Source organism: Pseudopipra pipra, chromosome 5 (assembly GCF_036250125.1).
Source record: "Pseudopipra pipra isolate bDixPip1 chromosome 5, bDixPip1.hap1, whole genome shotgun sequence".
NCBI lineage: Eukaryota > Metazoa > Chordata > Aves > Passeriformes > Pipridae > Pseudopipra > Pseudopipra pipra.
In genome coordinates, this window is record NC_087553.1 from 26,896,415 (window position 1) to 26,909,465 (window position 13,051).

General features: G+C 41.8%; 1 protein-coding gene and 1 long non-coding RNA gene across 3 annotated transcripts in view; one reads left to right on the forward strand and one right to left on the reverse strand.

The window, feature by feature from the left end:
- The window catches only part of GRIN2B (glutamate ionotropic receptor NMDA type subunit 2B), a 232,607-nt gene that overhangs the window by 197,139 nt on the left and 22,417 nt on the right, over positions 1-13,051 (forward strand). For both annotated transcript variants that reach the window (XM_064655234.1, XM_064655235.1), the window contains exons 11-13: positions 7,022-7,182; positions 10,144-10,331; positions 11,982-12,220. In XM_064655234.1, the coding sequence (XP_064511304.1) occupies positions 7,022-7,182; positions 10,144-10,331; positions 11,982-12,220 (588 nt within the window). The remainder of the gene's footprint in view (positions 1-7,021; positions 7,183-10,143; positions 10,332-11,981; positions 12,221-13,051) is intronic.
- Positions 989-4,109, reverse strand: LOC135414438 (uncharacterized). Its single transcript, XR_010430690.1, has 2 exons — positions 3,843-4,109; positions 989-1,126 (listed from the first exon to the last, which is right to left on the reverse strand). It is a non-coding gene; the product is annotated as an uncharacterized LOC135414438 (long non-coding RNA).

Consider the following 13,051-nt stretch of genomic DNA (forward strand, 5'->3'; position numbering starts at 1 on the left):
CTATCCTGCCTATTGCCATTAACGTATTTGAAAAACTTTCTGTTGTCTCCCACATTTCTGACCTGCTTTTACTCCAGCTGAGCTTTGGCCAGATGAATTTTCTTCATACAGCAGCAAGGAGAATCTCTGGATTCTTCCCATGTCACTTGACCTTGCTTCCACTGGGCATACACCTTCCTTTTTTACCTTATTTCCAAGAGAAGATCACTGCTTAGCCAAGGCCTTCTGCCTTGCCTACCTGACTTTTGACACTTGGGAATTGCCTGCTCCTCTGCCCTTAAGAAGTTCTGTGAGTAGTCCTAGCCACTGCTGAGGAGGTAGAAGGTGTTACTGTGAGGGAAGAAATAAGAGCTAGGGTAAAAGGATGATTTGAAAACTTGTAGTCACTTAGAAATGGCTGTGAGTTCCACCTTGGAAATAAAAAATGTCTGTGATGTCAAAAGTACGTGACTGTGCAGAGGGGAGAGGAATGCTTTAGGAATGAATCTTGAGAAGTATCTGTACAAGAGATTCATTAGTAATAGAGAACGAGCAGCACAGTCTCTTTAGTCTGCTCTCCTCACAGATTTGTACCAGTTCTACGATTTAAGTTTGTAGTATGATTTTCTGCCTATGCTGTTGGGCTGGCACACTCCTAGCTGGGATGCAGTTTTGTCAATTTAATAGTGCCCTACAGTGCCATGCCACTAACAGGTTGCAGGTTACATGCTGGGAATCTGTAGAGCACTTTGTCTAGCAGGACAGGTAGCGGGGGCATGAGTTTGTGAGTGTGTCTATGTGCACAATCAAGCTGCGTAAAGAAAAGAATACAGTAAAAGCCCTGAAGATGGTGCTGATAGTGATGCTTGATATTCCAGAAACAAACTGGTCACTACCTGAATGCAGATCAGGGCAGAGCTATAGCTTTGAAGAACTTGCAGTCTGCAAATGAAGGACAGAGGGAAAATTATATAATATAGAGAGGCACTGAGTGATAATGAGCATTAACTCTCGCTAGCATTGTTTTTATTGCCTTGATGCAAGCTTTTTTAGTGTAATGTTCTCTTAATATCTTTGGGTCTTGATCAGATTGTTCTTGGTATGGTGGAGAGCACGTTCACCAACAAAAGGTAAGTCAAGGAAAGACCTACAGGATACAGCCAAAGGACAGCAGGTTACAGGTCCACATGATACAGCTTGCAAAGAAAGACTGAGAAAACAGCTTCTTTAGCTGCAGTGAAAGAACACAGAGAAGAAACAGATTAATGGTACTGAAAAACATAAAATTCTCCTTCAGAGAAGAAGAAACTATTTGAATTTCCCTGTCCATTGATAAGATAACAGAAAATATTGTAGTTGTATTGCAGTAGGGAGGCTTTGGTTGAGACACTTGGAAGAACTTTCCATTAGTAAAGCTCTGGTGGGGATTGTCCAGGGAATGGAGGAGTCTCCAGTACCAGCCATCTTCCACAGGAGCTGTCAGGAATGGTGATGTCCAGGAGAGACTCACCGGAGAGAGTGAGGTAGAAGAGACATCTTCTAAGGGCCAAATCCACATTTGTGATTCTGTGGCACTGTTTGTGGTGCAGCTTGGGGCCAAAAGTTATATATTTTGGGGATATGAAAAGGACAAGCCTCTTCTTTTTGGAAGTCATCCATTAGTTGTGAAGGAGATAATTTCCTGGCTGAAACAAAGGATACAGGAACAAGGCAGCTAGGGCAAGACATGCTGCTGTAGACATGCTTAGTCTGTCAAGACTCAAGTGTAGGCATAGGGCTACCTCAGGGTTAGACCTGGAAACCAGTGGCCTACTCTTTAATTTTTAACAAGTTCTGAATGAATCTCTTGTGCAAATAGCCTGGCTGGATTCTCAGGCAATGAAGAAAGGTGCAAGCTGACCACAGAGACATGCAGCTGAACCAGAGCAAGAGGAGACAATCAAGGATGTTAGGGCAATTCAGAAAGGTTCTACTGAAATTATGCATTTGAGCATGGACTTTGCTTTTCTGACCTGATGTCACTAAATCTTATGTTGCAGCTTACTAATAAATGCAATCTTTTTTGAAAGGTATTTGGCCTGTGCCACAACAGATGTCTGCTGGTTTTACAGCTGCCAAAAGGACAAGCAGAGTGCTGCTTATAGGTGCCTGAGCAGAAGGTTGTGACTGATGCCCTGATGCGCAAGTTCAGGGGAGTGGTGGGCACTTCAGGCTCTTTGCTAACCGCAGCAGTTGGCTCCCTGTACTTCTGGTGGGAGAAGCTGTCCTGAGGGCCAAATGGCTCAATGGCTGGAATAATTTGTGCTAGTGTAGATGTTTAGAGCCAATTTCGGTGTACTGGAGTATCCAACCTACCCTCAGGTGGCTAGCAATTCTGACACAGAGACTATGAGAGACCTGCTCCCAGGGTAAAATTCCCTTGGCATCTCAGCTTGGCACTTATATTTGGGCAAATTAACTAAACCCAGAGTATCTAACATGGGCTTAAGGTCTTTTGGACTTGCAGCTAGAAGAGGAGCTGAATCTGTGGACCTCATTTTAATGGGTCAGAGCTCTGGAGCTTCCTGTACTAGAAAACTTAAACTGGGGATCTGGGCTTAAAAAGTGTGAGGAGCCCTCCCAGAGAAGCTGTGTAAGAGTAAGGCACTAATACATTCACACACACACACTTGCACCAAGTTTTGCCAGCTCATTATGTATTCCAGCAGGGGATTTTTTTTTAAAGCAGTGTAAAAGTAGATTGACTGATAAAAAAGAGCCTTTTTGTTGTGAGAGCTTGCTGAATTTGGGAAACTGCTTTCGATGCTATTGGCAAACACTTTACAGTGTAAACAGGGCCTACATCAGGCAGATAAATAAGTGCAGATGTGCTTTTCTGTAGGAACCATTTGGTGATAGACAATATAATGGAAAAAAAAATTCTCATCAAATTAATTGTGGCCAATTAGACATAACCCCTTCCCCTCATATCTGAATCCCCTCCAATTGAGGCTGCATGAATGGGAAGAGCTCCTGTCACCTGTTTCATTATGCAGATTGATATTCGAACATCTGAGAACAATGCTGCTTTCTGCACGGCATGGCTCCAAATTGCTAATGAAACAGCTCTGCCAGACAAGTCACTTAAACTCGCTCTCACTGCTGCTGTCGACAGCTCTCATGGTGAGATGTGGAGCGGATTGGGAAAGGATCTCTTCCCCCTGAATGTGCTAACAGCCCCCAGCCTGTGTGTTTATCGCTCTCCAGAGCAGGAAGATTTCTGCTCTCTGACTGAGAGGTTACTTTTCCAAAGCCAGAGTCTGCTTTGCACTTAATGCTCCTTGATTTCAGTTTGTGGAGTGAAGGGTTGAAGAGACTGGCAGCTGCTGGGCTCTGAACACAGACATCTCATGTCCTAGAGCTACCCCAGCCCTTCAGACATGCTTGGTATCTGCTTTCCACCCCCATCTCCAGCATCCGCCTCGCCCACAATAGCTGTGAAGCAAGTGGGATTTCTTTCATGGGTGAGAGTGTGTCACATCACCTTGGGTACAAGTGGAGCATCTCACAAATGGTGTCCCATGGTAAATGAGTGGGAGGATGCAAATGGGGTACATCTCTGCCTGGGACTCTTTGGGTGCAGGACTGGCTGAGCCCTGTGGGTTCCCTCACAGGCAGTTATCCCTTGAGGTAGGTAGAGCTGGGCAGCAGGACCCCTTTTGCATGCGAGTGTGAGATGGGGCTCCTACAAGTGTGGACCCTGTACAACTGGGTTTGGTCAGCAACTGGTGCATCTTCCCTTCCCTTGTTATCATCACAGGATTCCTCTTTGCAGATGGGGTAGAGTAGTTTTGACTTAGGACTCTGACAGAAGAAATACTTACATGAAATAATGGGACAGTTCTCCCACTAATCTACATTCTGACCCTTTCTGTCAATATCCATGGTTAATTCCTTTGTCAATATTTACTGTAGCATTGAGATTATCTCTGCACAGGCTCTCTCCATGTACTGGCCCCTGTGTCTCAGCTCCTGCCTCGTGTCGCAGACTCCTTATAGACCAGTTTGCTTTCCTGGGGCTGATACTTATGATCCAGGTCCACTGTCTGAGTCCTTGGAAGAAACCAAACAGGTGGCATTCCTTACTGAATGCTTTGCCAATGTGTCAATAAACTTTATTCCTTATGGATCTTCTCCAGTTCCTCCACACATTCCTCCACTGTGATGCCACACACTCCTTCCCCATCTGTTCCATGAATTTTCTTGAAGGGTTTGCATGTGGTTTTGCCCCTTTAGTATGAACAGTGTGGGGCAGCAGATAGTTCAGAAAGATGCAACAGTTTTTGAGTCTGGAGAGTTCTTTGGAGATTTCTCCATCCCTGGACTGAGCTGTGCCCACCTACTGCCAAGCAATAAACATGGTGATTTTCCTACCAGAAAGTCTCATGCATGTACCATACTATTACTTTTCAAAGTATCTGCTTATCTCTGGCTCCATGGACTGTGGAGTCAGCTGGACATCAATTGGTTTCAGCTTTGTAAACACCAAATCAGGTTAGCTGGGTATCTGTGTTCCTCTTAGGCATTCAAGCTAAAATTCTCTGGTGTGGGCCCATATGGATCCTTTCATAGTTTCCTGTCTTGCTGTCCACCAGGCCATGGTTGAAGTGTGTGTGCATGTTGGTGTGCAGAGAATGATTTGCTTTTAATGATCTATTCTGACTGAGGAATGAGCAGAGGGTAAGGATTGATGAGTGAATGAATAGTATGTGGATTTGTAGAAGCCATCAACCTGACTTCCTTCTCTAGAAATGTGCTTTTCCAGTTGCCAGAAACAGTAATTTCCTTCAAGAGAAATGTTTTCATTTATTTATTGATTGCCCAGAAGGTTAAAAATTAAAAGTGGAGCCTTTCACTTCTGGCTGCTATAATGGGCCCTTAACCAGAGGGGTCAAAGGATAGTTCAAGAGTGGGATTGTTTCCCTTATCACAGCCCTGCCTGGCTATAATCCTTCTTACTCCAGTAGATACCATGATGGAAGCAGAGAAAAATAGAGATACTTTCACTGGGAATAGAAGGTAGAAGTATAAAATGGACGCTGGATGAGACCTCTTTAACAGTTTCTGGGCTCAGACAGAGGCTCTTATAGCTGCTGCTGTTTCAAAGGACATGCCAAAGCTCAGTCCCACCAATGTTGGTCAGGCCTGCCTGATGCCTGACTGTAAAGTCCTGTTGACTTTACTCTGTGGAGGGCTCTATGGGAATGGGAATGTCCTGTTTGCCTTCAAGGCTGGGTTCTGCAGCCTCTGGGAAAGCAAGTTGCCCACTTACAAACACCTGGTTTAGCATGTCAAGGGAGAGAGTGTGTTTCTTTGCATCTGGTATGGGCAGTGCCCTCCTTGTGATGGGTCCCCTAGGCTGCTGCTTTAATCAGCTTGGTAGAAAAAAATAATTTTAGCAAGCTGGAGTGATTTTTTCTCCCATCAAAGTTTGCTTTCATTACAGTCTTTGATAGCTGTGAGTTTGTCTTCATCTCTAGAGAGTGTGACAGGGTTCTAAGAGCCACTTTACTGTCTGTTTTATTATATGTGAAACCTCTGTTTTTTTGGTGATGTACCAACCTGAGTTCCAAATAACAGCCCTGATGTTTTCTGTTGGCTTAAAGCAGTACGACACATGTTCTCTCTCACACACTCGTGTGCACTTACAAGTTAGTTCATCTTGCCATCCAAACTGGAGGGATAATTCCTTGCACAGCCAGATGAGTTGACTGGTACAAGGAAACAGAAGAACAGTGTATTCACCTATTCACAGACACAGCTCCTGGTTGTCCTCATGGCTGAGGTGCTGTGAATGAGATACGCTGCTTTAGGGGCTTTGGCCTCCTTAGTTGAGTTGACCAGGTTCCAAAAGGGCTTTAAGCAGTACTCAAGAACAAGGCTCATCTGTATGTGTTTTAAGCTATAGTTGTAGATTGCAGCTGTATTTCCAGTGTAGAAGGTGGCAGTACATGATGGCATATATTCATGTACCAGGTGAACTCTGACTGTTAAATGGGTTTAGTCTGACTATTAGCATGTTGTTAGCGTGCTTCTCAGGATCATACAAATATACAATCACAGCTGGGAGTTGAGAAATAACACCAGACAAGCTAGTGCTTGATATATCCAGAGAGGAGGAGGCTTTCTTCCATCTAACCTACTTTTTCATCTCTTTCTTGTACTACTTATTCAGTTCCTGGTTTATAGTTCTGTGCTCCTTCCTGTCTGCTGGTTCTAGGGGTTTTAAGCAGACTTGATAATTGACAGTCTAAATTTTACTGCTCATAAAATCCCAGAGAGCATTGATTATGACTTAAGTTAATCTAGTGGCATATAAAATCTCACAGCCTTGCAGCCATGGGGGAATGTTATGATAAATGTATTTCTTGTGAGCAGCAAAAGCTTTGGAGTATTCTGCCAGTAATGTTCTGGGCATCAAATGTTAATAGTGACTTGCATCCACTAATAGCATTTCATTTGGAACATTTGCCCAAAACTTTGAAAACTGATCATTCATTTGGTGGAGCGGGTGGGAGGTGTGCTGAGAGGCATCTTTCCTCTTTAATTATTTTTCTACTTCAGTCAGAACCAGGAAGTGCAAAGGCATCCACAGAGCTGAAAAAGATACTTCTTAGGAACTAAATTACAGTTCGTGGATAAAAAGCACATAGATTTTATTGAAAATCTTTCCTTGACTGTGCTCCAAAGGCACTGTTACATTTTCCCTTTCCTTTTTCCTTTTATCTAAACTCCTGTTTAATCTTTGATCATTGGCTATTTCATGCACTTGATCCAGAGTGGGCAAAAAGAACAGCTTGCTCAGATTTACTTCTTGGTTCTTAGGCATTAACAGAAGATGTTTGTGTTTGAAAACAGTGAAATATAATAACTTCTCAACAATGTTTTCTACCTGATAGTAAAATAAAATCAGAACTACCTTCCAGGGAGAGTATGGTCTCCCAACCAGGTGACTGCTTCAATCTGAAAGATTGTGAGAAATGTTCTTTTTCTGTCTCTTCAGTTTCAGAAACCAAATGACTTCTCACCTCCTTTCCGCTTCGGGACGGTTCCTAATGGCAGTACAGAGAGGAACATTCGCAACAACTACCCTGAAATGCACAGCTACATGGTGAAGTTCAATCAGAGGGGAGTGGATGATGCACTGTTCTCACTGAAGACTGGGTGAGACTTTCTTCTTGCATTTTTACTCTGACAGGAACCTGACTCTTTTGCATGCTTGTCTGGAATTTTTTTTTTTTTTGTGAGGTTTGAAAAATGAGCCTGTATTATCTTTCCATGGTTAAAAGCATAGGAAGACCATACACAGCACAGGAGAGTAACTCTGTTGTTCTTTTTGCCATTTTTTTCTATTGACATCTGTTTAAGAGTTTTGTTTTTGCTGTGTTTGTAAGACTATAAAAGAAAAAAATAGAATCTACTGTATCCTTGTACATTAGCCATGTGTGTATTAGTCCCAAAGACCTTGCTTCATCAAGATGTTTCATGCTGATGGGGTTTTATGCATACACAGGAAAAGCTCACAGATCTCTGTGGACAAAGTTTTTTTCAGAGCATTTATATTGTCATCTGGAAATTCCTTTGTTTTCCCTCCTTCTGTGTATAAAAGATTATGCTAATCAGAAAACTGAAACAATCTTTGTCAGACTAATCCCACCCCAGTGTATCACCAGCTAATACAGTATAATGGAAGGTGCGTTTGAAGCAAAGAATTTGGAAGTAGCCTACTCTGCCTACTCTGGAATATTTTAGTATCAAGGACTAAACAAAATGTTATTTGAATAATAAGGAAGTATAAAAAAATGTAAGCACTTCCTTAGGTAATTTGGGAAACATGGGAAAAATCATTAGCAAAAAGCATGCTGGAATAGCTCATCCTATTTTAATAGCAGTGAATCTGCAAAGGAACTAACTCAAAATGGCATTTTGCAAGCCTTTGTCATTTGTAGGTTAAAGACCTCCTCCCAGAGCTGACCATTTCGGTTCTCAGAGCCCAGCCCCAGTGAGAAAAACATTTTTGCTTACACTCATGTTGCAGTCTTATGAGAAAGTTCATTCCAAAGCACAATGAAAATGTTCAGCCAATTTAATTACTAGATTGACTGAATATTGCTAAATGTGTTTGCCAGGTTCAGAGGCATGCAGCCCATTAGAAATGGTTGTACCATCACTGGATGTCATCCTGGGAAGGTACATTTGCCAGGATAGTCATCATCCAGGAAATAAATATGCTCTGTCCTGGAAATATATGGATGAAATAGAGCTCATCACTTGTGGTAGATGTCATCCTGGCTTCATATCCATCCTTGGACAGACTTCCTCACAGATAAGCACTTGAACTGAGATAATCACTATACTGGAAATATACGTGCAGGAGGTGGATTGTAAAGATAGTATGCATTTGAGAATGTGCAAGCGGAAGGTCTTTGGTCTTTTATCAGAATGTGTTTCATTTCAGATCTAGTGGGAGGATTTACTCATCAGCTGTCTTTGGATATGTGGAAGATGCAGCACTCTGAGACTGCCCCCCACATCCAAATCAATTTGTTGTGAATTTCTCTCTGTGAGAGAAAGCTCTCATCAGTCTGTTGTGCTGTCTACCCAGCATAGTCCATAACAGGGATTTCTCTGCACTGAAACAGAATTTTTGTTGTGGTTTTCAGCTAAGCATTTTTTAACAAAGAGCTACTCAGCATGGTAAACCATGAAGCTGCTATCGTGGCCACTTGACATTGGTAAAGACCCAATAGTGCTTTTCACAGTAACCGAGGGGTTAAACATAATGTCCTGACTGTATTTGATTTGAAAAAAAGACATTTTGCTCAGCTAAGGCATGCCAGCAGTTTGAATTGGAGATAATATTTTCCTTATTTCAACCCCTACTTTGCTATATAATATTGATACATTTTATAAGGCATTTTAGATTCTTTTGAGATTAAAGGCAGTACAGAAATACAAGCTATTCATAGGAATATAGATCCCCTTGACTTCCTCTTCATTCATCTTTATCTTGCAGTATATTTTCATTCCAAATTTTCCTTCAGATCAGAAATTATGATTATCAAAAAGTCAGAAAGAAATAGACAATCCTCATTTATAATCCAGCTTCCACCTGTAAACAGGTTCTGGGCTCAGATTTTAGTTAACTCTGGTGAAGTTGAAGATGACAGACCTGAAGGACTGGATGTAATCCAGAGGGACCTGGACAAGCTTGAGAAATGGGCCCACAGGAATCTCATGATGTTCAACAAGACCAAGTGCAAGTTGCTGCACCAAGGTTGGGGCAACCCCCATCTCCAGGCTGGAGGATGAACAGATTGAGAGCAGCCCCGCAGAGAAGTACTTAGGGATGCTGGTAGATGAGAGGCTGGACATGACCCAGCAATGTTAGCTCACAGCCCAGAAAGCCAAGTGTATCCTGGGCTGCACCAAAAGCAGCCTGGGCAGCAGGCTGGGGGAGGGGGTTCTGTCCTCTCTGCTCTCGAGACACCCCACCTGCAGTGCTGCATCCAGCTCTGGGGTCTGCATCACAGGCAGGAGACATCAGCCTTTTGGAGCAAGTCCAGCAGGGCCACCAAGATGATTAGAGGGGTGGAGCACCTCTGCTATGAGGAAAGGCTGAGAGAATTGGGATTGTTCAGCCTGGAAAAGAGAAGGCTTTGGGGTAACCTAATTCTGGCCTTCCAGTACCTGAAGGAAGCCTACAAGAAAGGTGGAGAGAGACTTTTTACAGGAACATGTAGTGACGCGACAAGGGGCAATGGTTTCAAAGTGAAAGAGAGTAGGTTTAAATTAGGTATTAGGAAAAAATTCTTTCATGTGACAGTGGTGAGTCTTTTTACTGTAAGGTGGTGAAGTTGTGGATGCCCCATCCCTGTAAGTGTTCAAGACCAAGTTGGATGGAGCAACCTGGTCTAGTGAGAGGTGTCTCTGCCCACATCATGGGGTTTGGAACTAGATGATCTTTAAGGTTCCTTCCAACCCCAACCTTTCAATGATTCTATGTAACCTATTGTAATCCATCTGAAAGAGGTTAATTTCAGCCTTAATTACCTGAGAACACCTTTGAATTCATACAGATTCTATGTTTTCTGTTTTTTTCTCTTGTTTCTTGCATCTGTGCAGGAAGTTGGATGCTTTCATTTATGATGCAGCGGTGTTAAACTACATGGCTGGCAGAGATGAAGGCTGCAAACTGGTGACAATTGGAAGTGGGAAAGTGTTTGCCTCCACTGGCTATGGCATTGCCATCCAAAAGGACTCAGGCTGGAAGCGGCAGGTTGATCTTGCCATTCTACAGCTTTTTGGAGATGGTAAGTGACAAGAAAAAGAAGAGTTCTAATTTTCCTAAGAAATACAAAATTTTGCATGTAAGAAATGGAAGTTTCTAGCTCTGGTTCTTCAGATTTGAGTTGAAACCATGAAATTATTAGAAAGGTTTGTTTAGAGGCATCACACCAAAAATGTGAGGATATCACTTCTTTTATGTTGATGCAGGGTAGCGGTATCATCAAAAGCAATGTCAAAAGCACTAAAGTTTTCATAGAACAAGCTCAGATGTATGTTTGAAAAAATACCTTATGTGAAGAATGTCTTGTAAAAACAAGATTTCTGTTGTGAACTTTTTACTACCTTTGTGGTTTTGTCATGACCAAACCCACTAACCATACTGTCTATGGTTATTTCATATTTTATAGTTCTAGACAGGATCAATCCATGCAGTTTACAGAATTAAAGGATAAATATTTCTGAATGAAAGAGTTAGCTCAGAATTTCCAAAACCTCAAAAAATAACAAAACCAAGGAAGAACTTGAGACTCAGGAGCATATTTTGGAGTGAGTTTTAAATTGGAACATTATAGTTACCTAGTCCATCTCTTAATTTACTTTTTTGAATGAATAAAATTCACATGTTATTTTATTTATAAGTATTCCTTTTTTCTGAACTCTGAAAATAACGTACGGTATTATAAATATGGAAAGAACATAACTTGGATATACTTCAGCAAATTGGCTACTTGCAGATAGGGCGTTCTGTTTCCTAAACAGCCTAATATGTATTATTTCAGAAAAAGATGAAAGTTCTCCATTAAGCTTCAAAGTCTCTGTTATGGCACCACATGTATATATGGAATTTTTCCCCCTTGTCACTGGAGAGAAGATTGAAAATGTGAAAAACTAACTTTCCTAACAGCGTGAAAAAATTTGCCAACCTGCAAAATTAGTTTGTTCTGAATGCCTCAATATATGTGCATGTGTATGAGTGTTTATCTCTCTCTCAACCCTCATGAAAATACCATAATGGGAGTAAGTGGTGTATGAAATTAGACTGCAGAACATTTGCTCCTAGCTGATACAAATTACTAATATATTTGATTGGTCAAAGGGCATGGAAGTGTTGAATTTGGACAAAATGGAGGGGAAGAAAAACAGGTAAAAATGCACAAATATTTTTGGGTACATTGCACCTAGCTTTAATGAGCTGCGGATATGATAGAAATAAATTTGATTAAAAAAAAATCAACATTTTTAATTGAATTGGAAACATACAATGTTTTCATTTCAAAGTGATTCATTTTTGTCTACCAGTATCAGGCACTAATTTTTCCCTTCATTGACCTAATGAAAGTGGAAGTTTGTGAAGCCAGATCTTTGGTCATCTGGTGGACAACTGTTTCAGGATCTCATTGTAGACAGTTAACAAGTGTAATAGCTGTGTCCTGTGTTACAGCTTTTTATGGCTAGTATCTGACTGTGGAAAAATCCTGTTGACCTTCTTGTGACAAATTGCACTTGCCCCCATCAGACAGGCAGTCAAGATATTTTATGGATGTTACAGATGTGAAAAAAGAACATGGAAATTACCACAGATCAGCTTCTTGCTTTCAATCACCCCCAGTTTGAGCTCTTTAGCTGTTGCAGGACTATCTAACCTGCTTCTTTCCTTCTGTCTGTCTTTCTAGGGGAGATGGAGGAGCTGGAAGCTCTCTGGCTCACTGGCATTTGTCACAACGAGAAGAATGAGGTTATGAGCAGCCAGCTGGATATAGATAACATGGCGGGTGTCTTCTACATGCTGGGAGCAGCCATGGCCCTCAGTCTCATCACCTTCATCTGTGAGCACCTCTTCTACTGGCAATTCCGCCACTGCTTCATGGGTGTCTGCTCTGGCAAGCCTGGTGTGGTCTTCTCCATCAGCAGGGTGAGTGTCATTAACTGCCAGGAAAGAACAGAGGCTTTATTCAGAAAGTCCTAGATACTGGAGATGGGGAAATCCACCAAGACTGTCTAACACACAGGTGGCATAGGGTGACAGTCTGCAGGATAAAGGCTGTCATCTTTGCACCATTAATGTTGCAAAAATGTGTTTAGTTTTTCTGTGACATCTCTGCTCTCTGTTGGATTATAGTCATGGAAATGAAAATGCAGTGTAAAGAGAAGCTAATTGTTACTGTCTGCTCCTCTGAAGGGAGTTGTGAGGAGGCCAAATTTGGGGACCCCCCCAAATTTGGGTTCAAGTAGTGGTGGATAACAGGATTAAAAATTCAAGAGTTTTACATTGTCCTCTATATTGCAGCTTTTCAGCTGACCTTTTGTTAACTAGAAGTGTGCCATCATTAACAGTCAGAAGTCCTTAACCAAATGCCATGCCCTAAACTGTACAGACATCCTTCGAGAGAGGATGACCACATAAACTTAACAACTGCCTTATGCAAATCTGCCTTAGGGTATAACATTTACATTAAAAGCAGATTCCAGCCATTTCTGAGTCATCTTTCTCCTATCAGTGTTGTTAGCAGTATCCTATTCGGGGCTTTTTTTCCTTCTTTCAAGACAGTGGTCCTTTCTCCTGATCCATTCTGAAGTAAGGCCAAATCTTGGCATTTTTTAGGTCAGTGTCTGATGTAACAGAATTTACTTTGATTGTGCAAGGAATATATAATTGCTGCATAACATAATGAGGAGAAATGACAAAGCCTTTTGAATGCAGGGGCAGAGCCTCTCTTCTATATTGTTAGTTTCTAATGTGGTT